The following is a 24,014-nucleotide window of genomic DNA, read 5'->3' as shown; positions in this document are numbered from 1 at the left end:
AGATGGTGTATTTATTGATGTGTGTATGTTTGTATCTATGTATAATTCTATGGGTCTATGCTATCTGGGGTGTTTATGTGGTGCTGTGGTGTAGGGGGAGTGGTGGTGATGATGATGATGAGATGGGCTTGCTGATGCGCTTGTGGGTGGTTATGGTGCCCTGTGGGGTTTGGTTTATTAGCATCATCTCTGGTATGGAAGGAAGGAAGAGACGATGTTACCTTGGCTAGAGCCCATAGATACGGAACGTGGATGACCTCGCTTCGTCCATCTTCGGTATTGTTGCCTCCGGCATGCGCTCCATCGTTCTTTGCTCGAACGTTCACCCAGACGTTGCCCATGATTGTTGTCGTTATGAGACTCAATCCAATTATGGGGATGATCGAGATGAACGCCCACATGATGGCATCCTTAGCAGCCATTGGACGCTGTCTTGCACTGCTGCGGGCAGATTCTCGAGAAATGCTAACGAGTTGGTATCGTGGACGTTCAGCGAGCTGCCCGTGCCCTCCAGGCCCGTTATGGCAGAGGAGCGGCCGAATTTGTTGTTAAACACACTGGTCATGATGGTCAAGCCGAGCGTGCCCCCAAAGGGAAGTGATACCTGCATCAAGGACATGGCTGGTGCTATCCGCTCTGGCCAAATGCCCACCGTGTGGAGCGATGAGGGCATCAAACGTAGTCCGACTCCTGCGCCGGTGATGACTACCATTCCGCTTAGCAGGCTGGTCTTTTGTGTGCTGATGGCATAGGCCACTACGGAGAGACCGACGGTGCTAAGCACAGCTCCCAGGAGGAGAGGGTAGAAGGTTTGGCGAGGGAAGCCGTTGCAGAAGTAGATTGCTAGATAGCCACCAGCTATACGCATGTTAACCAGTGACTTGCAGATCTCACTTTGTAGATGTCTTACCTCCTAGTCCGGGGATGTAGTATAAGAGGTCTAGGCCTGCCTTTGAGGCAGAGTAGCCTGCTACCAAGATGTAGTAGATGCTAACAAAGTAAAAGATGGAGTAGGAGGCTAATGCAGTCAGCGGCTGTGAGAGTGCAGCATGGATGGATGTGTCTCTTACCTACGCCAGTGGAAAAGTTCACTATAGCAAGCCAGATTGTATCCCTTCGTTCGAACAGGCTGTATGGGAGCATCGCCACGTGTCTCGGGAAGATGCGTGCGAACAATTTACCTGGCTCAAGGAGGTACTCGTACACGAAGAATGCAATGAAGCAGATTGCACCGATGATCAATGGCGCCAGCACCTGAGGAGACGACCAGGGATAAGTGGCGCCACCCCATGTAGTGGCCAGGATGATAAGACCAACACCGGATATGAAAAGGACTGATCCTCCGAGATCTATGGTAGCAAGTGCTGGGAGTATCGAGGACCATCTTGAGCCCTTTTTGAACATGGTTCCTTCGACAAGGTCGTTCCGCAACAGCACGAAAATCATGATGTGACTGAGGATAGCGATCTGATAATTGTGAGGCTTTGCTTGGAGAAAGATAGTGCCAGACTTACAGGAATAGGCACAACGAAGCAATATCGCCAATTGCTCTGTTTTTGTCAGCAAAAGTACACATCGGCATACAACCAAGCTACCCACATCAGTAAGATACCTATAATGCAGTCATCAGTAGTGTTCATCTCATCCTTAGACGAACACTTACCCTCCAATAACCGGGCCGACAGCATATCCCACTCCTCCAAAAATGGTGAATAGAGACTTATTCCTTGCATTCTCCTTCAAAGACACCTTATCGGCCAGGACAATCATGATGATATTGTTCAGACCTGCAGAGCCTATACCCTGCAAAGCCCTACCGAGCAGCAGCATACCCCATGTCTGCGCAGCTGCACACAAGACACTTCCAATAAGCATGAGAAACAATGCCGTCTGTAGTATAATGTGACGCCCGAAAACATCGGCAAGCTGACCGAATATGGGAATGAAGGTGGTCGATGTGAGACTAAAGGCGGTAATGATCCAGTTCAGCTCGTCGAATTGGTCTAAAAAAAAAACAAGAAGAGTCAGCAAGAAACAGTTGAACACAAGAGTCTGACTCACTAAAGTGAGATGCAATAGTCGAGGTCGCAGTAGCAACAATGGTCAAATCCAGTGTAGAGAGAGTAAACGGCAGGGTGAGGCCAACAATGAGTTTGACGCGATACACTCGCGCATTATGCTTTTGCTCCTTGCACAAGCGGCATTCCTCGATGTCTGTGGTAGGACTCAGTTCTTTCGTGGAGCCAGACCTAGGCCTTCCCAAAGACTCAGAATCTTCGCGGTTCCTCGACTCTAGTTGGTACCATTGCGAGCGATGTGCACAAAGTGGCTTTGGTGCGAGGGACTTGGAGTCTTTCGTCTTCTGCGATACGTACTTGTAAGCTTTAATCATATCGCTAGCCCGTCAGTCTAGAAGTAAATTCAACAGAATATAGTATGATGATGGTGAGAGATGCCTGATATAGAAAAGGCTGCACGGGCTGCTGATAGAATCAAGGTACTACAGGATGCCATTGTGAAGTTATATATGAAGAATCCAACTTAGCCTCGTATGCCCAGTCGAATGCAACTGAGGCTGTGTGGTCTAGACAATATATCTCCTTCGAGCTATCACTGCGAGGCACAAAGGATGTCAACATGATCAATGTCAAGAGCATCCCAGTCAAATGTAGGGCCGTTTCGAGCAAGTAATGCGTGCCCGTCTGATTGGCCGGAATGGTACTATGCGCAAGCCCTACCGAATGCGGTAAGGATTGCGAGGAGTCAGCCAACTCAGCCTCTTAACTAACGTTATATTTTGATTACTATGAATCTTGAGCTCAACAAATATCTTCTATGAATCTATTCTATAGGACGTGGTTCGGACAGCATGAACGCATTAAACAATATATGTACGTCTTGAACGAGTCTATCTATATACACATAGCGAGACATCAGGGGTATAGCTTCAATCGACAGTAAATAAAATCGTAAATCCGACTCGCTCCAAAGCAAAACCCCAGGTAAGATAAAAACCATGAAATATAATCATCTCGAAGCTCCAGCCAGGGAGGATCGTTCATCTTCTATACCGATCGCGGATCGACTCATGCGCTTGGCTCCTCAATAGGCTCTTCCGGAGGCGAGTTGGCCAAGGCACTCTCGAGCGCACTCGTCAAGTCAATGTGGAAGAATGGCCGGTTGATGCCCTGCACCACCGCCGCCTTGCGTCGATTGCGGTATGCCTTACTGTCCTTGAGATCGCGTGCCAGCTTGTCGTCCGGCGTGCTGCTGTTGTCGGACGACGCTTCAATATCATTTCCGGACGCCTCGCGCTCGGTCATGTGGGTTTCATGTTTGAGTCCCTCCTCAAGGTCACGCTTGACGGCGTTCTGGTGGGCATGCTCATTGTTAACCATCTCCGCATGAGCCGCAGCAGACGCTCGTCCTTCAATCTCAGCCACACTGAAAATCGGCTTCCACCGGTGGAACCCGTCATCAGAAGCAGGAGTCGGGTAACCGAAACCTGCGGCTGCCAGTGCTCGTTTCGTCCAGCGGTTGTTAATATGAGCGAAGTGCCACTGCACAGTGCGAGGAGAGGCATAGAGATCGAGCTGGTTGCGAACATCGATCAGGTTTTGGATGGAAGTCACATCAACATTATTAACCGACGAGAAATCGAGGATGATGGAGCGGAGGATGGGCCGTTGCGAGCGGCTCTCTTCCTTGCCCTTGCGAGAGCCGGGGTCGTTCCAAGGCCGATCACCGGGACGAGCGTAAGAGAACGGGTTGGTGCGACGTGTCTGGCGGAAGATTGCCTGAACCAGGTAGTCGGTGTAGTGGTTTGCGTTGGGGTAGTTAAAGCCCTCAGAGAAACGGTAAATGAAGATACCGGGGTATGGTTGTTCCACCTCAACCTCGGGGTTTGAGCCATCGGTATGGTTAAGAGGAAGGAAGATAGACCGACGGGATTCGCCCTCATTGTCGGGGGCATCGGGGAGACCACCCGGACCATACTTGCCATCTCCTTGGATCAGATGATCGCCAACAACGGAGTGAATGGTAACGCGGCCCAGGAACTGACCGCGGGCCTTGGCAACGCGGAAAAGCAGGACAGCCACGGACACGCAGATAGTGCAGTAGATGCCATCCTCGATCGAGGTGAAGACAGTTACGATGACACCGATGAAGAAAATGATTGCATCAAGGGGTGAGACGCGCCAGAATTGGTACACAGTGTTGGGGGGCGTAATCAAATCGCCGACAGCGTGAATGATAACACCGGAAAGGGCGGCTTGGGGGATATAAAAGAAGACGGCGGTCAGGGCGTAGATGGCGAGCAACACAACAATGGCGGTGATACAGCCGGCCAAGGGAGTCCGAACACCTGCCTTCGACTTGATGGCAGTCCGGGAAAAGGATCCGGTGGCAGGGTACGCGCCCAGAAAAGGGCCGAGAAGGTTGGTCACACCAATTCCGACCAATTCTTGGGACGGCTCGATGGTATAGTTGTTGACACGGCCAAAGGACTTGGAGATTGCGATATGCTCGATAAGGAGGACGATAACGCAGGCAGGGAGCTGACTGGCAAAGACCTTGATGATCCTGGCGTTGACAACAGGGACAGCCGCATCTTGGAAACCTGAAGGGCACACATGTAAAGTTAGTTGACTACCCTCAAAAAATAATTATATCAAATATCATCGAACGCACCTCTTGGTACACTGCCCAGAAGATCAAACATCGGGTTATCCTTGCGGTGAAGGTTGACTGCCGCACTGATCATGGTGTAGAAAAGGATGACAAAGACAGTGCGCAAAGTCGACGCGAAGAACCACACTTTAGCCTGGCGAGGGTACTTGCGAGCACCATAGTTGCATACCGAACGGATAATATACAGCATGGCCAAGGCTGTCACACCAAGGGCAGCATCAATACCCGCAGTAGGAAGATACTTCAACGAGTTGATAATGATCATGTAGGTTGAGCCTCTGGTGGAGAAGTCGGCCGATTCTCCAAGGAGCTTTTTGACTTGACCGGCAGCGATATTGAGAGCGGATCCCGTCATGAATGCCGAAATTGCAGGAAGGGGAATGAAGTCAACGATGAAGCCGAGCCGAAGAAGACCGAGGGCACAGACGATGGCACCGCAGATGATAGCCAGGCAAGATGCCACGATATGCCCTGGAACATCCGGAATCTCTTGCTTAGCCTGGAGCACAATTGTTCCGACCAGCGTGGACATTACAGCAACAGGCTAGACGAAAAGTTAGAAAGCGTAGCTCGATAGCGGCAAATATTGGAAGAGGGCACCTACCCCGATAGTGATATCCTTGGATGTGGCAAAGAACCAATAAACCAGTACACCCATGAACGATGAGTAGAGACCATACTGCACTGGTAGTTCGGCGAGTTTGGCATAGGCCATTCCTTGAGGGACAACAACAGCACCGACAGTTACACCTAATAAGTCAAGTAAGATACATTTGTCACACATATATACAGCATCAGGACCCGATGTGGCGACTTACCGGCGACAAGATCACCGAAAAACCATTGCAGGTTATACTTCGTGATCCAAGAAAGGAAGGGGAACAAGTTGTAAAAGTACATAAGGACATCATGCCAGGTTGGACAGATCTCTTTAAGCCATTCGGCAGTGGTAGGTTCCGGTTCGAGATAAGAGTATGTCTCAACGGTGCCGTATGAAAAGGTCGATTCGCCGCGAGTGACGGGGTCGGAGTGAGCTCCAAGGGGATCCCGATAAGGCAATTTGATACCCAGAACTTTGGCCAGGCCGTGGCCAGTCTTGGTCATGAGGTTTTGCGACATGGTTGTCGGGGAGGCCTCGGATGGTAGGAAAGGACTGTTTCTAGGGCAAGATGATGCCCCGAGCCACTTGGAAAGTGGAAATTTGGCGTTGACGACCGGAGCTGCTCAACAACAATTCTCGAGTGATGGGAAAAGAGAATTGCAGTCCTCCAAGGTAATATATCTTCCAGGGGTGTATTTAGACAAGCCCCATGGCAAGGTTGATGGCAAACGATATAAAAGTGGAGGCGGGAGGATAGTGCGGATTTAAAATGAATATCCGAAGCCAAGCGCCGATGTCGTGATCGGGAGCTATGAACGCGAAATATCAAAATGCCCACTCGACCCTCTTTTCAACGTCAGGATCCAGGCTACACGAGCAAGTTGAACTCAAAAGATCTATCAGATAAAAATGATAAAACGTAGATGAGGGAACAAAAGTCCGAAGAAAAGCACACGCGGCTTTTTGGGTTTCGCTAGGAGATAATGTAGATGTGGCGCACGGGGGAAATTGTGGTCGAGCGGAAGATGAGACCAGCAGATCCGTCCCACGCAAGTGTTTCAACAACACAAATAGCCACAGAAGCAAAAATGGGAAGAAGGAAAATAATGAACAAGTAGTGAAAGTAGTTCGAGGGAAGTCAGTCCAGAGAGTTTTAAAGTGATTAGTCTTGTCAGAAGAAGTAAGGTGACACGGGTCTCCGTGGGGAGAGCGGACGTCGCAACGGGAGTTGATGCAAGCCGATCAATGTGTATTCTTGCGCCAAAATGGCATTGACAACGACGACCATGATACGACTATTATTAACCGGGAAGGGAGCATCAGCAAGAAACGCGCAGTGATGGGGCAGCTGATCCACCAGGGATCGTCAAGGGCAAAAAGCACGCCGTCTGGAATATTCACAAGCCCGTCGTCAACACGCAGCTAAGGGAAAAATTCCCTAGCCTGCAGGGAGGGCCAAGCTCGTCAGAGAAAGCTGGCGTAAGAGCGCCGTTTAGGTGGGTTTGGCCGGGGTCTGGAAGCGAAAGATGACGATGAGCCGTGGAGCAGGTGCCCGCCCACCGGCTGGGCCCATGGTTTGCGATTTGCATGGGAAGGAGGGAGTAGTGTATCAAGTGTGTAGTTGAGCATCCAGGACAGGATTAACCTCCGGCCAACCACTGAACGGGATTCAACACCCTGATGATTATATGGTTCACTACTCAAAAGAGCCGAACAGATGGAGTTCATTCTCGGTAGTCGTAACCCACCATGACGATTGCAAGAGGAAATGTTCCTCTTCGTGATGGATCCAGCATTTGTCCGACGTTCGCAGAGGGGGAGGAGCCAAAAGGGAAAGTAAGTTGAGTGGACTCCATCCGCCATATTGCCAAGCCACACCGCCAACCGGAAACGGGTCAGGATCATGGTATGGACCAATGAGAATGGTCCCTGGCTACTGGAGAGCAGCATCCGCGGCGGGCAGGCGGCGACCAATGGGAATAGTGCGAGAACACGCCATCGCTCCTACTGATGGTGAAAGATGGCCGGTCCACGTGTGGGCGGCGCGGTTTAGTCCAAGTATCGGCTGGGCCGTTCTGTGCTCTTCCTCCCCCCCCTTGTTGAGAATATGGAAGTTCTCCGTAACTATGAGGTCCTTGGTACCTCCCCCCCGTTTTTCCCTACTGTTTGCCTCCTGGACTGACTTGCCGCCAATAACTAATCTCCCTTTCTCTCCCACTTTATCTATTTAGTACGTACTCTATCTCCGATGCCCGGATGACGAGTACACATCTCGTATCGGCCTGGACTGCCAGAATCGGTTTCTCCCTGAGGAGCTACTCTGCCGATCTGAATAAATTTATTTCAGGGTCATTGAACATTCTGCTGTGTTCTTATTGTAATCTGGTATAAATTAAAGTCGATTTCCACATGTGCATGGCAACAATATATCCCTGGGTGTCACGAATATACTGCTAAGCAAGCGGCAGTAATACAAGCGGACGGGACAGTCTTGACTACGTACCACCGTTTATTTCCTCTGTAACTGTGGATGCAACAGATTTGTAAGACCAAGATTGCCTTTCAGCTTTTCCAACGAGACTTTGCCGATGTGGCTTGGCACCGTCAGTAGTCATGGAACTGCTGGAAATCAAACTTCTTTCCCATCAGATAAACATGGAAGCCCGACAAGACAGCTTCCCTGCTACTTGCTGATCTACAATTCCATCGTCCATCTAGCACGGCTCACCCAACCCCAAATGGAAAGAGATATTCTGTTCTCTAACAGGTCATGTTGACGGCGGCTTCAGGCCGTAAGCACCACCGCTTCTAAACCTTGTTGATTTTCTCCATTCCATTACCAACTGCATTGGCTCAACAAACTACTTAGTATCCAACCCAACGCCGCATCTATAAATTTTATGCGACCAGGATGTCTCCTCGGAGCAGCCACTACCTTCCATCCAATCAGACAGACCGTGCTGACCAGGGAGTGTCTCAGAAGGATTGCCCGGCGTAGCCGGTGCATATGTACCTAAAAAATAGTTGCGAGCTAAGCAGATTCCCCAGAATTGCGCCATCGATCTTATCACTGCGTGATGCGGCTGTCCAGGGACATCATTGGAAGATTAATTCGATGTGGTTTGATGTATGCCTACGAAGTATAGACATCGAACGATTCGGTGAGCAGCACGACCTTCGGCCCGACCGTGTCCAAAATAAATGAGCCACTTTCGTAGATTAATCTCTCATTCTTCTGACTAACAGCGGGTTCCTCTTCCGCAATAGTTGCCATGTTCGCTTGGCTGCGCGGAGATACCACACCTTTTTCCGTCCATCTTTACTAGTCTACTACACCCCTGCAGCTGTGGCATCCCCGTGGTATGGACAATCATCCATCGACCGATGAATCCCTAACCCATCACAGTCCTACCCTGATCGTATTCCGATGCTTCCTTTTCCTCGCAGACCTATCAGCGCGAGGACATGTCAGACAGAACCCCGCCGCAAATCCTACTTACCAAAACACTTCAACATATTCGACGTTCTCGTGGCCGTACTTGATCAACAGAAAGTCCGGTCTGCTGACAAGAACTATACAGCACATGCGAACATTAGAGCCTCCTCTATCTAGCAGGAATGCGCTCATCGTACATCAAATCTATCCAGTCGCCTCCTAAGAACACCCATAGAAGGAGCTAAGCGAGACATACGGTTCTGGCACAGACCCAGACTAACTGTCAACAACAGTGATCTGCAAACCTTGATATCTATCCATCGAAGTCATCCATCTAAAATTCAATAAATGTCTTATGTGACAGCCGCCAGTCAACCTTACCTCAACAAAGTTGCCATAACCCCACTACCATGGGTTCAATAGCTTAGGGTGCTTGAACTGTCCGTGTGACAATATACTGCATTTATCTGAAGCAGTTCTAACATATTTCTCTGAGAGTCTGGTGTCTCACTGCAGAAAAGGTCACGAGTTTACAAGCGACCTGCAAGTGCTTTGTTGTCCGTGTCCTTGCAGAGCACATGACCGAGCTTGGGTGTGCCCCTCCAATGAAATATACTAACATTACGCTCGAGAAATCCCACAAGTCAACTAACAAGCAACCCGCTAATATACGATACTAACCGATGTCATCTACGTATAGCGTCTCACTTGGGTCGAACTTTTCTCTCATCATCTGCTCAACAAGAAGCAAAGACTGATGGAAGGGAGTGCACAGCTTATGCTTTTCACAATTCCATCCTGCACCTCAAGGATGCTGCTGGAGGGTTACAGTGCAGATTACCATGCTGTGAGAGGCTCTAGCAACATCATCTGCCGTATGATACAGCCCGGTTCTGAATTACTGACTCTTGACTCTTCGTGAGTACCTCAGCACATCTATCTCATTACGATAGTCATATGGCGTAGGAAGGAAGAAGAGGAGCTCGCTTAGCTAGACATACTTTGAAGTGAATCTCACGGGATCAAATATGGAAAAGAAGTTTCTTATGCACGAAGAAATTGTCATTGAATTGAGTATAATGAATTATGTAGTGCTCAATGACGCCGTAAGGAAGATGAACATCGAAGCACTAGGAATGATGCTAGACTGAGTTTCTACGATATAAAACACATGATACCTACTGTTTCTATATTGTCTGTGGTGCTACTATAAGACTGGTACCTCATTTCTCTACGAACCACTGCTTCTTTGTATAGTAGTAATGGAATAATAGAAAGTAAATTGCATAGACCGCTAGCAAAAGCATTCCAATAACTCGTTGACGGTTGACAGGTATATACATTCCTCGCGACGAGTATACTATTATCTATTCGCAAAAGACCAAACTTTTTACTCTATCTCCCCCTTTCACTCATCTTCACCCTTCCTCTTCCGGAGATGTCCCAATCCATATAGTGAGTCGTTCAGTTCCTTCCGTTGCTTCTCCTCCGTGGTGGCTGGGACTTCTTCCGTGCCGGTGGAGTTGATCTTATCGGTCACAGACGCTGCGGTCGGCTCCCATGCCAAGCTGTCGCTGCCGATCTTGACGTGGAATGCTTCAACCAGGGTGGAGGGGGAGGCGGGGCTGGCTCTCCATTCTTGAGTTGAGTCAGGCTGGCGGATAGAGTCGACAGAGACAAGGATGGTGTTGTCTTTCTCGACGGGGGTAAGATCGAGGACGTTGCCGGAGAGTTGAATGGAGGCTTGTGTTTTCAGGGTGCCGTCGGATTCCAGCGTGAAGCATTGCAGACGGGAGGATCTACTCCGGTTAGATTATGTACTCGTCGGTAGTAATTAGATGGGAGGTGTAAAGGAAACTCACCCGTGAAGTGCGACAAGGATGATACGCAGGTCTCCAAGGGTCGTCGCCCAGATACCCTGCACTGCAACCTCTGTAGCTTCCGATGCCTCGTCTACCAGGGAGACCTTCTGGAGAATACGGCCTTCAGCCCAGTTCCAAACGAGCAGGTAGTTGTCGCCTCCACCGGAAATGAGATACTGGGGTGCCCACTGAGGCACACAAAGCTTGCTGATGAATGAAGTATGGCCCAAGCAGTAGTTTTCAATGACGTGGGCCTGAGGGGGACCACGGGAGACACGGATATGTTCATCTCGGTCCGCGGTCAGGATGTAGCTGCGCTTCTTGTTCTCATCCACCGGAAGCGAGACGTAAGCCATATCCGTGAGCAGCGACACATGGCCAAGCAAGACTTTGTGTTCGAAAGTCGGGCCAGAGGACTTCTCATCCCTCTTTCCTTCGCTGGCTAGACGCAATTGTTGTTCCAAGGCTCGTAAGTTGCCCTTCGTATGCACGGTCAGGTTTGTTGCCGCCGGATGGCTAAGTTTTGCGCTTCTGAGGGCTTTCGTAACGACAGGAATCTTGTCGCCTGGGATCAGTGGCAATGAGTAGACATCTCCAAATTTGTCACCACACAGGATAGTGTTGTCGTCATCAGTGAGGGTAATGGCGGAGGGTCGCTTAGGCATGGCTCTGTATAAAGTATGAGTTTCCAGATCCTGAGCCAGAATTGATGGAGCAGATATTCACTCACCTCTCGCTCAGCTGAACAAAAGAACCATCTTCCTGAAGCTGGAAGACACGGACGCACTTATCTTCGGCGGTAAGCGCAACTACGTGCTCGCCGTTCGAAGTGCCAGTTACTATGGGGATGTTTGACCAGGCAGGCTTGTCAATTGATTGAGGTTCTGACGATGAGACCTTCCGCTTCTTCTCTGGGGGTCCCTGCTCGGGAGTGGACTCTGCGTCAACAGGGTTGGTTTCACTCGAAGCGACATCTGCTGGCCAAACCGCCAGTCGCTGGCCAGTCTCTGCGGAGTAGGAGTACAGCTTGGAGCCCGCTGACCCTATCAGAATGTTCGTAGGCGACCTCTGCACCAAGCGGAGGCACTGCAAGGGATGTTGAAATTGCGCAGACATTTTGGAAGAATCGACTGAGAGTGTAAACGAACGAAATATAGAAACACAAAGTAAGGCCTCTTCTCCGCCGTCGCAGTAGATCGCCGTAAAAAGTCGATGTCCCGCCGCATCATGGCCGCATCTCCGCGCTCCCGACCGCCTTCCAAACTGGGCCGAAGGAAAGCGGGGCACACGTGACTGGGAAACAAGCGAGGCCACAACTAAGAATTTCCCAAAATCGACGCGACCTTCCGTACTTTTCGAACTTCATCGTCACGATTCAGATCGGACAACCACGAAAGTCGAAACATTTCACTTGCCCTTAAACATCCTATCTTCAGCGAATTAAGGAGACATGGGGGGCAAGTCTGCTACCAAGGCCGCTTACTTCGAGAAGCTCAAGGCCCTTCTCGATGAGTACAAGACGGTCTTCATTGTCGGTGTCGACAATGTCAGCTCTCAGCAGATGCACGAGATTCGTCTGAGTCTCCGTGGCGAGGGTGTCGTCCTGATGGGTAAGAACACCATGGTATGTGAATCTCTAAATCACCAGTGGTTGATTTGCATGCTGATGAATTTTTAGGTTCGCCGTGCCATCAAGGGCTTCGTCAACGACAACCCCGAGTACGAGCGTCTGCTCCCCTTCGTCAAGGGTAAGTGAAGTTGCTTTCAGAGTATGCAATGATATCAATTGGCTAACTCCCGCTCTTTTACACAGGTAACGTTGGTTTCATCTTCACCAACGGTGACCTCAAGTCCACCAAGGAGAAGATCCTGGCCAACCGTGTCGCTGCTCCCGCTCGTGCCGGTGCCATCGCCCCTGGCGATGTCTGGATTCCCGCCGGTAACACCGGTATGGAACCCGGTAAGACCTCTTTCTTCCAGGCTCTCGGTGTCCCCACCAAGATTGCTCGTGGTACCATTGAAATTACCACCGACCTCAAGCTCGTTGAGGCTGGAAGCAAGGTCGGTCCCTCTGAGGCCACCCTGTTGAACATGCTCAACATCTCTCCCTTCACCTATGGTATGACCATCCAGCAGGTCTACGACCAGGGTCAGTGCTTCAGCTCTGCTGTTCTGGACATTGAGGAGTCTCAGCTCCTCGAGGCCTTCTCCAGCGCCATTAACACCATCACCACCATCTCCCTGGCTGTTAACTACCCCACTCTCCCCGCTGTCATGCACTCCCTGGTCAACAGCTACAAGAAGGTTCTTGCCGTTGCTGTTGAGACCGAGTACAGCTGGCCCGAGATTGAGGAGCTCAAGGACCGTATTGCCAACCCTGACGCTTACGCCTCCGCTGCTCCTGCCGCTGCCGCTGCCCCTGCTGCCGGTGGTGCTCCCGCCGCTGAGGCTCCCAAGGAGGAAGAGGAGGAGTCCGACGAGGACATGGGCTTCGGCCTCTTCGACTAAACGTCTCGTGTCAATGTTTCACGGGATACGACTGCCATGTATTAGATACTTTTCTTGCCGGTCTTGACGATTGGGTAAATGAAAATGATTGTCATGGTCATGAAACAATGATCTTCTTTCATCTAGATAGGGACGTAGTCACGTTCCCTGATCTGATGAACTGAAAAAGGTGAGCTTTCAACAATCCTTTGGTTTTTCTAGCTTCGCATATATGCCCACTCCCCGGTGATATGATGATACATTTTTAACCCAGAGCTACTTGCTTTGACGAACAAAAACAGCAACAACAAACACTCTAATTTTTTGCTGACACCATCTCATTCAATTTGCCATTTGTCACACATTACCTTTAATGGTCCGATAGCTAACAGCTTTCTCAGGTTCACAGATCAAATGTAGCCCGGACGTAAGGCCGTCGCGCTGTTCATTACCACAGAGGCTTGTTCTGTGGTTGTGTACAAGTAGCGGCTAGAAGAGCGTAGTACATGAGGCTGTTGTTGGCTGTGAAGGATGTCATGGGCATTGTATTGGTCGCCGCTGTCAGGGCGCGTGGGAGGAATATTTTCAATACATATAGCATATTACAATGAAAGCAACATCACATCAGTGCATAGTAATTTCAAATTGCGTAACATATTCCAATTGACGTAGATCAAGCAGATGTTCCAGGCTTTCGAACAGTTTGAAGCTTACCTGAGCCACGGAGGACGAATCGAGTTCCGGCCCGAGGCCGCGAACGGTGGCAGGACTTGCATGTCGCAAGCCCCTCCTCCGCAAGGTCCCCTCCATCACTCCCACATCCCACATCAAAATGCAGCATCAATTCGAGCCATTGAAGAACGACCTCTTGCTGAGGGCAGCTAGGGGTAATTTTGACCTCAAACCATTATATTCCAAGAGATGGGACTGATATCATTGCAGGCGAGAAAGTCCAGCGTCCTCCGATATGGGTTATGCGGCAAGGTACGCCTCTCTCTACAAACTCCTCGTTTTGCACTCTTTCGACACTCGAGTAAATTGATTCTCTCTGTTAACTGACCATGTTGTGCTTCTTATATAGCTGGCCGTTACCTCCCAGAGTATCATGAAGCCAAGGCTGGCCGCGACTTTTTCGAATGCTGCCGCGACCCCGAAGTCGCATCGACGTTGACGCTCCAGCCCATCGACCGCTACGCCGGACTCATCGATGCCGCGATTATCTTCTCCGATATTCTGGTCATTCCCCAGGCCATGGGAATGCAGGTTGAGATGGTCGACAAGAAGGGTCCCCATTTCCCCGAACCGCTCCAGTCGCCCGATGACGGACAGTACGAGAAAGTGATGCAGAAGGAGGTGGATGTCAAGTCGGAGCTCGACTACGTCTACAAGGCTATCACCCTCACCCGCCATAAGCTGCAGGGTCGTGTGCCGTTGATCGGCTTTTGCGGTGCCCCGTGGACTCTGCTGTGCTACATGGTAGAGGGAGGCGGCACGAAGCTGTTCGTCCAGTCGAAGAAGTGGATCTACAAGTACCCCAAGGAGTCGCAGGCTCTCCTGCAGAAGATCGCCGAGATCTGTGTCGAATACCTGGCGCTTCAGGTTGCTGCTGGTGCTCAGCTGGTACAGGTCTTCGACTCCTGGGCGGGTGAGCTGTCTCCGGCCGCTTTCAAGTCGTTCTCTCTTCCCTACCTGCGTCACATTTCGGCGAACCTGCCTAAGAAGCTGAAGGAGATGGGACTGGAGCCTGTCCCCATGACTGTCTTCGCGAAGGGTGCGTGGTTCGGCCTTGAGGATCTCTGCGAGTCGGGCTACAACGTTGTTGGCTTGGACTGGCTGCATGACCCCGCTGAGGCTAGACGGATTGCCAACGGTCGTGTGACGATTCAGGGTAACGCTGACCCCGGTGTTCTCTATGGAGGTCGCGAGGCTATCACGGAGGCTGTGGAGACCATGGCTCGGGGCTTCGAGAAGGGCAAGCAAGGCTGGATCGCCAACTTGGGTCACGGTAAGCACTTCCAGCAACTGGGCGAATTGCTACAATGCTAATGTTACACAGGTGTGACTCCTTTCGTCAACCCGGATGATCTCAAGTTCTTCTTCGAGGAGATCCACCGTCTGACGGTGTAGATTGGGGCTCAATGCGACCAGAACTAGCTTCCAATTCTTGACTATGTACATGAGAGCCTAGCCAGCAATATCATTGACACCTTCACGAAATTCAAAAGCTCAGACGGAAATGTCCTCGTTCCTGCAAAGACGTCTCACAGTCAGCTTACGTTCCAACAAAAATCTAAACCATTCCCATGAGATGCATGGGAAACCTACCAAAGCTCCGGCTTCTCCTTCATAAACTTCTCCATCAGCTGCTTACACTCTGCGTTGTCCAAAACCACAACCTCCTTCCCGCGGCTCTTAAGGTAGTCCTCACCACCCATGAAGCTCTTGTTCTCGCCCACGACAACGCGCTTAACCTTGTAGAGGATGCAAGCACCGGTGCACATGTCGCACGGCGACAGGGTAGTGTACATAGTAGCGCCCTCGTAGGCCGAAGCGGGCAGACGACCGGAGTTCTCGAGCGCGGACATCTCAGCCTATGATCGTAGGAATTAGGATGAGTCAGAGCCAAATAACCACTTGAAGAGGGGATGGGCTCAACGAACATGCAACACCGGACTACCCTTCTGGACGCGCATATTGTGACCGCGGCCTAGAATCTTGCCATCCTTGGAGACCAAACAAGCTCCAATGGGCACACCACCCTCAGCAGCGCCTTGCTTGGCTTCTTCCACAGCAGCAATGAATCCGGCGTCAGACTCCATGATGGTTTGTGTTTAATGTGAAGTAATTGAAATATGGAATATAGAGCGATTGGAGGGGTAATGGGAGAGAAATAGATAGATAAAAAGAAGATGGGGTAGCATCAAGCCGGAGCAAACTCTGTGTGGTTAACTGCCGGACTGACCCGCATCGGGCTGGACGTGCGGAGCTCCATGATAATGAAAGGGGAGATAGGTGGCTGTCATTGAGATAGGGGATGTTGATTACATTCGTACTTGATAATAAATTCATTGACTATGTGTGCATGTGATAGACTTTTCTTGGGTTATGGTCATGCATAAGGTGCTTTTTCGAGGGTGCTTGGGGATCGACATGCATAAGCGCAAGCCAGATGCTTGACATTTCATGTCTCGTATAGAACTATAACTTAATGTGGTATCCGTTGATTGTATATGAGACATCTTATCTAGACCTATAGAGCCGGATGGTAATGCCCTTTTTCTTGCAACCATTCATTCACAATCTAATATGTTACAAGATCAGACTAGCAGTGGCTGATAGACTCGGGGTCATCCCGCGCAAACCCCATGCCACTCACTATCTACTAGTAGTATCTCCTCTTATCGCAGAGATCAATCTCTGAATCTTTGCTCCACCGTCATGGCAAGAACCATAGAAATTGGCTTTATTCCTTGGTGGTCTGGTAACCCGGACAATGAATTGCCTCTACAGCAAAAGAAACCGTAGAGTATACGGTACCAGGCATTTGCCAGTTAAACCGAAGCCCACCGGCAATTGGCGATCGCGAGGAATACTAATAGTATTCTCCAGGTGGGGAAAATTCCCGACAGGCTTTTTCTTCCCCTCCTTCCGCATTGGGCTAATCGCCTCTCCTTCTTATCGATAAGCCGACAATCAGCCACCGCCCGCCACAATCCCGGTGCCTGAGGCAAAATAAAAGAAAAGAATCTGTGACCTGGAGACAAGGCAGATCCGGGCGGCTACGTCAAAGTTTAATTTTGCAGTTTCCTTTTTTTTTTTCTTTTCTGTTTTGGATTTTACCATTGTATTATACTGGGTAGGTATTTTTTACATGTAAGATGGGAGTGTTAAGTAGTAAGTGAGTGTGGGATGGAGGGATGCCACACCATACACAGCATTTAGTACTTTAGGGTGAAGATCCTCGTGAACTGTGTATGATTGGACTGTACTACCCAGGCAGACCCTGTCGCATACTACCGACTTGTGGAAAGGAGCAGCTTCCTTTAGGACCACCCCTCCATGCTGTAGTAGTATCGAATGAGATAGAAAGGAAAGTCCCGGTGATACATACAACTTTTGGGCAAACACCCAGAAAATGGATGCAACCAACACTCTCTCCACGGTCACGAACCGGTAATTACCAGGGCGATTGTCAGCGATGGAAAGGCTGCGAAAGCGGTGGAAGGACACAGAATCGCATCGAAGCCGTCGGAAGGAGCGCTCGGACCATGAAGGCTGCGGGTGACGGGGCTTGTCGAAGCAAAGAGAACAACTCCATTCAGCCTGAGACGTTGTCATCGTGGTCATGACAATTTGTTCAAAAGCATCCGACGATCTCTCCTTTCGTGTTAAGATCTGATCCTTTCAGATTCCTCTCTCAAATTCCATTCCCAGCCAGTTGAAGCGCGGTCGCTCATCTTCTCCAGCACTTCTATACTTCCCGGAGTTTCGCCCCATCGTATCTCCGGTATTTGATACACAAATCTCGAAATTCTTGGCGGGACTTCACTGCGCTCGTGCGGCAAATCAAAGGTCGATTGGTGCCTGGTCCTGGTAATCTGATTACACATACGATACCCTCTCACTGTGTCTCAGCCGCCGCCCTGTCGCCGCTTTCTCTCTTCTCTGGCTCTCTCTCCTGGCTTTGATTATCACCCGGACGGACCCTCTCTCTCTCTCTGTCTCTCTCCAACTCTTCCTTCTTCCTTCCACCTCTCACTTGTCCCCCTCACGCCTTCGAGACTCCTCTCCCCTCGTCTCTTTAACTCCTCCCTCTTTCTCAAGGACTTCTCTACACTCCTTGGTTTTGTGCCCTCTTTGTTTCACCTGTTCCATACCCCGGTGTAAGGTTTTCTAGGATCGGATTGTTCCGTTTCGTCCCTCCGAAAAGTTCTTGATTCTTCTTCATTTTCCCTCGGCTTCTCCTCGTCGCCCAACTTCCCTCTTCCGATTTTTTTCTCTTCTAGACACAGATCACAATGGTCAAGGAAACTAAGTTCTACGATATCTTGGGGGTATGTTCTGGGTTTTCGCCAAGCCTGGCTGGTTTTGCATCTCACAGAAACTAACGGTGAGGCGGTTAGGTTCCCCCGACGGCTTCTGAGGCCCAACTGAAGTCTGCCTACAAGAAGGGTGCTCTGAAGTACCACCCTGGTAAGTACGAATTTGAAACGCGAGAGCGGTACTTTTCACGAAATATCTAGGGGTGTGTACTAACGCGACTTCTTCATAGACAAGAACACAAACAACCCCGAAGCCGCTGAGAAGTTCAAGGAATTGTCTCACGCTTACGAAACCCTCTCCGACCCCCAGAAGCGTAGCCTTTACGACCAGCTTGGTGAGGAGGGTCTTGAGCATGGCGGTGCTGGCGGTGGTATGGGCGCCGAGGACCTTTTCGCTCAGTTCTTCGGCGGTGGTGGTGGTTTCGGCGGCATGTTCGGTGGTGGCATGCGTGACCAGGGCCCCAAGAAGGCTCGTACCATCCATCACGTTCACAAGGTCAACCTCGAGGATATCTACCGCGGTAAGGTCTCGAAGCTGGCCCTTCAGAAGTCCGTCATCTGCCCGGGTTGTGATGGTCGCGGTGGTAAGGAGGGTGCTGTCAAGTCGTGTACCGGCTGCAATGGTTCCGGTATGAAGACCATGATGCGCCAGATGGGTCCCATGATCCAGCGATTCCAGACCGTTTGCCCCGACTGCAATGGCGAGGGTGAGATCATCCGTGAGAAGGACCGCTGCAAGCGCTGTAACGGCAAGAAGACCACCGTGGAGCGCAAGGTTCTCCACGTCCACGTTGACCGTGGTGTGAAGAACGGCCACAAGATTGAGTTCCGCGGCGAGGGTGACCAAATGCCCGGTGTTTTGCCCGGCGACGTCGTTTTCGAAATTGAGCAGAAGCCCCACCCTCGCTTCCAGCGCAAGGACGACGACCTCTTCTACCAGGCCGAGATCGACCTGCTCACTGCTCTTGGCGGTGGTACCATCAACATTGAGCATCTTGATGACCGGTGGTTGACCGTGACCGTCGCTCCAGGCGAGGTCATCACTCCTGGTATGTGCTTCCCCTCTCCAACCTCGACTTCGGCGCATCAGTCTAACGCTCTCTCTGCAGGTGCTATCAAGGTGATCAAGGGCCAGGGTATGCCTTCCTACCGCCACCACGACTTCGGTAACCTCTACATCCAATTCGATGTGAAGTTCCCCGAGAAGGATCAGCTCAAGAACCTCGAGTTGCTCGAGCAGGTCCTGCCTCCTCGCATGGAGCAGACCCAGCCCCCGCAGGACGCCATGATCGAGGACTTCGAGCTGGAGGACATCGATGGCAGCGAGACCTCTCAGGCTCGCGCACACGGTGCCGCCAACTCCATGGACGAGGATGACGATGATGTTCCTCCTGGCGCTGAGCGTGTGCAGTGCGCATCGCAGTAAACGGGGGAGTTTAGATGAGGAGTGATGATGTTGTGCTGGGGCTTGATGAAATTCGCTTATGATACCATGTGAGGGGTTTCGGCCCCGGTACTGCTCGGTTCTGTTATGTTCGTGCGATGACTTATTTCTGCGATGGCGTTTGCACTAAGATTCGGGAGATGAAATGGAGATTTCTTTTCTTTTCGTTGGATGCGTTTTCCACCATCCTCACCACCATCACGCATTGGTTTCCCATGCTATAATGTTCTCTTTTTCCTGTTTCTTTCATTGGGAATGGGGGCCTCTGGGGTTTGATGAGTGGATGAGAGACGATGTTATATGAGTCAATTCCTTTTCTCCTTGACTCCGGGGAAACATGTCGGAGGGTTGAGCGTTTCTTAGTTTATAGACTACACAGCACGGCTTGGGTATATCATGCTTCTGGGTTCAGACCTCCATGTAGCGGTATAGAGTAATCTTATGGCTATGCCTTCAACCTCTGGAAGTCCAAATAGACACACCTGATATTAAACAGCAAAGACAACGTCCTACCTCCTTCGCTTGACCTCCAAGTTTATACCCTTTGCGTGTATATGACCACTGTGATGGGCCAGAATAAGAGAAAAAAGATAGAACAAAGAAAATTACACCCAGGACACCCAAAACAGTCCGACATAATTTACTTCGTAGTATTTACCCACATATCTCGGCCCGCAAACACCCCACCACCATCACCGCACACCCCTCCACAACGAAACCACAAAAACAAAAAGCAAGAGAGAAAAAAACAAAATAAAAAGAAATGTCCTCAGGGAGGTTCGAACTCCCGGCCTTGGGATATCCAGGAAATTGAGATGTTTCCTAGTCATATTCAAAGAATGTGATATGAGACCCACGTGATAACCAACTACACCATGAAGACATGTTGTTATGTCAGCGGGGAGGGAAATTGGCTTGATATTCCCTGATTTCCCGCAGGGGTTGTTGGTGGGATGCGTACTAGTTAGTTAGGGAAGGGATAAGAGTAGGTATATGCAACCGATTGGTATGGTTTTTATATTCGGCTTTTAGGGATTGGGGATTTATTATGGTTTCCCGTGGAAGTAGAATGTATATTATTAAGGTAGTAGTAGGTAGTTGGGATTATGATAAATTACGTTGTGTATGTACTTTGTTTATGTTCGAGTAAGATGGTGGGTTTATTGGGGTTAGGTGGTGGAGGTGGTAAATGATGTTGAATCGGGATTAGTATGTAGTGACCATTAGTATACTGCCTATATCTAATTAATTTTCATACGATAGTATAAGACAGAGTTACAATAAACATAATGGGTAATATAATACAAATCGATGGCCAATACACAGGATATATGCTATTCGCTAAGACGGTTGTAAAATATACATAAAATAGTAGTAGTAATAGTATCAATTGCCATCATCACCACCCCGTCCAAACCTGCCTCCGAATCCACCCAGATCCCGACGGAAAAATTTTCCAATGTTCTTCAGATTCTCGTTCAGGTTGCCTGCGGCGGTGGTGCTTTCTCCGCCCTGCGTTTGTGTTTGCCCCAACGGTCCAGGAGTAGAGGCCGGGCTGGTCAAGGCGCCGGATATGGCGCCACCACCTGGGGTCAGGTTAGTCGTGTTGGCTGAGCTCATTGGCGTCCCGAATCGATCTACACCGTCTTTGGCGGCGGAGATGATGGCAGACCCGAGCATGGTAGGGTCGAAGCGGGTGGAGGCGCCGATGGATGCTGCAGCAGTGCCGAGACCGAGACCCTGCGAGACGGTGCCGGAGGATGGTGTCGCGGAGGCCTGCATGGCGGACAAGATGGGGTTGCTCTGCTGGAGGTTCGCTGCGTAACGATCAGATGCTCGATGGATTTGGAAGAGTTCTAAGAGGTGGTTTTGTTCCTGGCGACTGCGAATGCCCTTGATGTCGAGGATCTTGCGGAAGTTGGCGTTGTTTTGGTCGGCGATGTGGACCAGGTAGGCCTGGACGAGGGCCTCAGGAGGAGACGGTTGAACTTGGAGAGTCTTGAGGAGGGCTTCGATCTTCGCGAAGCTGGCGTTGACGCGCTTTAAGAAACCCGCTGGCGCGGGGCTGGGGAGGAGCGACGAGAGGCCAGTCTTGAGGGTGTAGGCATCCAGAAGCATCTGATATCATCTGTTAGTTCCAATGGACGTTGAAATATCAGCTGCGACGGTGAACCTACCTGCTCTGCACCGGTCTCCGCGATCGGCTTGCACTGGAAGACAGTCGCAATGAATACGTTCGATATCAGCTCCACAACATGGTCTGCAAATGCGCGGGCATACTGTTGCTTATGCAGCAGCTGCAACAATTCAGAGCATCTTGTCTGCGTCTTGGACATTAGCTCGCCGACATAGGAGCTTTGATCGCTTACGCCCTCCAGCCGGTTCCAGGGTGTGTTGCGCATCTCCCGCCAGCAGGGCTCCAGGTCAATCTCGACCTTACGCACCAGTCCTCGAACAGCTGCAGAAGCAATGCCCATGAACGAGTCCGCTTGACTTTGTAGGTCCACCGATTGTTTGAGGTTTTTGTCGAGCCTACCCTTGATCTTTTCCTCTAATTGATTGCAGGTCGTATAGCAATAGTCCGCAGTGTTGAGCACGAGGATAAGTTCCTCGGTACCTGGTACCTTCGAGGGGGTGTGACCCGTAGGCCTTTCACTGATGTAATAGAGCAGGACCTGCGCATACTGATCGAGATACTTCGCGAATACCTTCGCAAGCTCCGCAAGGCTAGCGCCAGTAGATAGCTTCGCGCACTGCTGCAACGAATGCCGGTAGAACGTGAAAAGGTCGGTGGAAGAGGATATAACAATGTGCGAGTCAAATTCTTCATCCGCTGGCTTCGCGGGTTGTTGGCGGTATTTAGGGATAAGCGCAGCCAGCTGCTTGTCCTGGGCCTCAACCCAGACGCTCAGGTAGGGCTCGAACGCCTCTGAGATGGCTTGACCAAAGACTGGTGCCTCACTCGAGGCGAACGTATCCGTCGAAGGCCGAGATGGACTGACAAACCGCCGTTCAAGGGAATGCTCAAAGTCCAGCGTCTCTTGTAGACAGGACAGTAGCAGGTTGACATCAATGGTCTGGCCATTGCGCACCGATCGGGAGAGAATGCCCTTGAAGTCCTCCCGCGTACCTTCGCAGAAAACATTCGCCAGGATTTCGTTGACCCTCCAGGAGGCAGGAAAGATGGGCGCATATTCCTCATCGTAGTTCTTCAAAATCCGCCTGAACCAGGCATACCGCCGTGAGATATTGTCCAGTGACCCGGCCTCTTCGTTGTTCCTAAAAACCTGGCGGTATTCACGTAGCTGGAAGTTGCAATACCAGGTCACCAACCTGGACTTTGCGTGATCGCCAAGCGCATCCATAACCAGGCAGCCCTCCGAGAGCACGTGCCTCTTTTGGCCGACTTCCCCTTTCGCGAACGCCAACTCGAAGTCCTCGCAGACTTGCTCCAGAAGCTCCCGTTGTATATCCGCAACGTTCCGACTGAGCAGCGCAATCTGATCGATCGAGCGATACGACTTGAAATGCGCCATCAGCTGTATGACCGCCTGTAGCAGCTGAGCACAGTCGCGGTACTGCCGCGTCCGGCCCAGAGAACGTAGTTGGTCGTAGGCTGTCGTCAGCATCTGCAATCTCTTCAGGACTGTCATCGACAGCGTGAGGTTCTTCTTCGCGTTGTCCAGCTGCTTGATATCCGCCGTCATCTCCGTAATGGCCAGCTCTGTCCTGGACGCGCGGTCGCGCACATCGTCAATCTTCTTGAAGAGCTCCGTCAAGTCAGCCTTGGCGGCCTGGATGCGCTCGACACTCTCCGCATTGGAAGTGACCTGGTCCTCGACCAGTGCGCCGATATCGTTGTCGAGCTCATCCTCATATTCGCGGAGGGACTGGGAGACCTGGGACACCGACGACAAGGTGGAGGGGTGGGAAAAGATTGAGTTCAAGTGGTCGATCGGATCGTAGTCCGCTGTGAGATTGGATCTATTAGCAAGCTTCCCGAGGGGGTATGTCGTCAATGGCAGCCCTCACCTGCGTCCAAAGGATCGAGGGGGCCCTCCCCGTTGGAGGACATTTGGCCGGGGGTGGTGGTAGTGGCGGACATTCCATTAGCTCCTGAGCGTCAACGCCAGACACATGCTGCAATGCCAGCTAGGGAGCATCCGCCAATTCAACATGTAAACATAAACCCAAGAGCGAAGGCTACCAAAGGAGTGAAAAGAACCCGAAAACGACAAGCTGTAAGGACCGCGGGGGAGGGTGTTGATGCCGGAGCCGCAGGTCGTGAAGTTGGCGACAACTCAGCCCGGCTCCGTCAATCAGTCAGTCACGGGCAGCTCTTAGTCTTAGCGCTTTGCCCGCGCCGCCGGGCCTCGTCAGCGCCTCTTGTCTGTTCGTCGGAAACAGGACAGGCGCATGATAATCCTACGTTTGAATTTTTCCATGAGGG

At 50.9% G+C, this 24,014-nt stretch overlaps 8 protein-coding genes and 1 non-coding gene across 9 annotated transcripts; 3 read left to right on the top strand and 6 right to left on the bottom strand.

Annotated features, from left to right (window-relative positions):
• Window positions 1-19: 19 nt before the first annotated feature.
• Window positions 20-2,392, bottom strand: mfs56 (putative MFS multidrug transporter; the record flags this gene model as incomplete). Its single annotated transcript, XM_025662231.1, has 7 exons — window positions 20-438; window positions 471-858; window positions 911-1,018; window positions 1,071-1,467; window positions 1,515-1,548; window positions 1,664-2,003; window positions 2,062-2,392. The coding sequence occupies 7 exons, from the start codon at window positions 2,390-2,392 to the stop codon at window positions 48-50; spliced, it is 1,989 nt and encodes a 662-aa protein (XP_025516252.1). The 3' UTR covers window positions 20-47.
• Window positions 2,393-2,818: 426 nt separating this feature from the next.
• Window positions 2,819-6,167, bottom strand: BO85DRAFT_272335 (SLC26/SulP family anion transporter). The gene is made up of 4 exons (XM_025655104.1): window positions 5,511-6,167; window positions 5,297-5,442; window positions 4,693-5,236; window positions 2,819-4,621 (listed from the first exon to the last, which is right to left on the bottom strand). The coding sequence occupies exons 1-4, from the start codon at window positions 5,809-5,811 to the stop codon at window positions 3,087-3,089; spliced, it is 2,526 nt and encodes an 841-aa protein (XP_025516251.1). The 5' UTR covers window positions 5,812-6,167; the 3' UTR covers window positions 2,819-3,086.
• Window positions 6,168-9,990: 3,823 nt separating this feature from the next.
• trm82 (putative tRNA methyltransferase) lies at window positions 9,991-11,773 on the bottom strand. Its single transcript, XM_025657837.1, has 3 exons — window positions 11,322-11,773; window positions 10,592-11,260; window positions 9,991-10,528 (listed from the first exon to the last, which is right to left on the bottom strand). The coding sequence occupies exons 1-3, from the start codon at window positions 11,705-11,707 to the stop codon at window positions 10,138-10,140; spliced, it is 1,446 nt and encodes a 481-aa protein (XP_025516250.1). The 5' UTR covers window positions 11,708-11,773; the 3' UTR covers window positions 9,991-10,137.
• A 161-nt stretch (window positions 11,774-11,934) lies between these two features.
• On the top strand, window positions 11,935-13,401 carry BO85DRAFT_272282 (60S ribosomal protein uL10). Its single transcript, XM_025655103.1, has 3 exons — window positions 11,935-12,215; window positions 12,270-12,339; window positions 12,405-13,401. The coding sequence occupies exons 1-3, from the start codon at window positions 12,042-12,044 to the stop codon at window positions 13,097-13,099; spliced, it is 939 nt and encodes a 312-aa protein (XP_025516249.1). The 5' UTR covers window positions 11,935-12,041; the 3' UTR covers window positions 13,100-13,401.
• Window positions 13,402-13,867: 466 nt separating this feature from the next.
• On the top strand, window positions 13,868-15,327 carry BO85DRAFT_395297 (uroporphyrinogen decarboxylase HEM12). The gene is made up of 4 exons (XM_025656955.1): window positions 13,868-13,965; window positions 14,021-14,062; window positions 14,160-15,083; window positions 15,135-15,327. The coding sequence occupies exons 1-4, from the start codon at window positions 13,911-13,913 to the stop codon at window positions 15,203-15,205; spliced, it is 1,092 nt and encodes a 363-aa protein (XP_025516248.1). The 5' UTR covers window positions 13,868-13,910; the 3' UTR covers window positions 15,206-15,327.
• On the bottom strand, window positions 15,305-15,914 carry BO85DRAFT_519227 (cytosine deaminase; the record flags this gene model as incomplete). The annotated part of the gene is made up of 3 exons (XM_025665032.1): window positions 15,739-15,914; window positions 15,404-15,669; window positions 15,305-15,326 (listed from the first exon to the last, which is right to left on the bottom strand). The coding sequence occupies exons 1-3, from the start codon at window positions 15,895-15,897 to the stop codon at window positions 15,305-15,307; spliced, it is 447 nt and encodes a 148-aa protein (XP_025516247.1). The 5' UTR covers window positions 15,898-15,914.
• A 2,182-nt stretch (window positions 15,915-18,096) lies between these two features.
• BO85DRAFT_512388 (type I HSP40 co-chaperone YDJ1) lies at window positions 18,097-19,944 on the top strand (the record flags this gene model as incomplete). The annotated part of the gene is made up of 4 exons (XM_025664652.1): window positions 18,097-18,132; window positions 18,202-18,271; window positions 18,351-19,169; window positions 19,230-19,944. 4 exons carry the CDS (start codon window positions 18,097-18,099, stop codon window positions 19,544-19,546), a joined length of 1,242 nt encoding a protein of 413 aa, XP_025516246.1. The 3' UTR covers window positions 19,547-19,944.
• A 384-nt stretch (window positions 19,945-20,328) lies between these two features.
• BO85DRAFT_t125 lies at window positions 20,329-20,447 on the bottom strand. The gene has a single exon. It is a non-coding gene; the product is annotated as a tRNA-Met (tRNA).
• Window positions 20,448-20,834: 387 nt separating this feature from the next.
• Window positions 20,835-23,854, bottom strand: BO85DRAFT_418926 (putative GARP complex subunit Vps53). The gene is made up of 3 exons (XM_025657836.1): window positions 23,597-23,854; window positions 21,742-23,534; window positions 20,835-21,682 (listed from the first exon to the last, which is right to left on the bottom strand). The coding sequence occupies exons 1-3, from the start codon at window positions 23,667-23,669 to the stop codon at window positions 20,951-20,953; spliced, it is 2,598 nt and encodes an 865-aa protein (XP_025516245.1). The 5' UTR covers window positions 23,670-23,854; the 3' UTR covers window positions 20,835-20,950.
• Window positions 23,855-24,014: the final 160 nt, after the last annotated feature.

This window comes from Aspergillus piperis (genome assembly GCF_003184755.1).
Source record: "Aspergillus piperis CBS 112811 unplaced genomic scaffold BO85scaffold_7, whole genome shotgun sequence".
Taxonomy (NCBI): Eukaryota; Fungi; Ascomycota; class Eurotiomycetes; order Eurotiales; family Aspergillaceae; genus Aspergillus; species Aspergillus piperis.
This window is presented reverse-complemented; position numbering and strand designations above follow the sequence as displayed.

Coding starts and splice junctions, on each gene's coding strand:
- BO85DRAFT_272335 (XM_025655104.1), bottom strand. CDS start 5,811: ATGTCGCAAAACCTCATGACCAAGACTGGCCACGGCCTGGCCAAAGTT. Junction 5,443..5,510: donor TTTCGGTGATCTTGTCGCCG/GTAAGTCGCCAC, acceptor TTGACTTATTAG/GTGTAACTGTCGGTGCTGTT. Junction 4,622..4,692: donor TCTGGGCAGTGTACCAAGAG/GTGCGTTCGATG, acceptor TGTGCCCTTCAG/GTTTCCAAGATGCGGCTGTC.
- trm82 (XM_025657837.1), bottom strand. CDS start 11,707: ATGTCTGCGCAATTTCAACATCCCTTGCAGTGCCTCCGCTTGGTGCAG. Junction 11,261..11,321: donor TTTGTTCAGCTGAGCGAGAG/GTGAGTGAATAT, acceptor TACTTTATACAG/AGCCATGCCTAAGCGACCCT. Junction 10,529..10,591: donor ATCCTTGTCGCACTTCACGG/GTGAGTTTCCTT, acceptor TAACCGGAGTAG/ATCCTCCCGTCTGCAATGCT.
- BO85DRAFT_272282 (XM_025655103.1), top strand. CDS start 12,042: ATGGGGGGCAAGTCTGCTACCAAGGCCGCTTACTTCGAGAAGCTCAAG. Junction 12,216..12,269: donor TGATGGGTAAGAACACCATG/GTATGTGAATCT, acceptor ATGAATTTTTAG/GTTCGCCGTGCCATCAAGGG. Junction 12,340..12,404: donor TCTGCTCCCCTTCGTCAAGG/GTAAGTGAAGTT, acceptor TCTTTTACACAG/GTAACGTTGGTTTCATCTTC.
- BO85DRAFT_395297 (XM_025656955.1), top strand. CDS start 13,911: ATGCAGCATCAATTCGAGCCATTGAAGAACGACCTCTTGCTGAGGGCA. Junction 13,966..14,020: donor CTTGCTGAGGGCAGCTAGGG/GTAATTTTGACC, acceptor ATATCATTGCAG/GCGAGAAAGTCCAGCGTCCT. Junction 15,084..15,134: donor GATCGCCAACTTGGGTCACG/GTAAGCACTTCC, acceptor AATGTTACACAG/GTGTGACTCCTTTCGTCAAC.
- BO85DRAFT_418926 (XM_025657836.1), bottom strand. CDS start 23,669: ATGTCCGCCACTACCACCACCCCCGGCCAAATGTCCTCCAACGGGGAG. Junction 23,535..23,596: donor CCTCGATCCTTTGGACGCAG/GTGAGGGCTGCC, acceptor CCAATCTCACAG/CGGACTACGATCCGATCGAC. Junction 21,683..21,741: donor CGGAGACCGGTGCAGAGCAG/GTAGGTTCACCG, acceptor AGATGATATCAG/ATGCTTCTGGATGCCTACAC.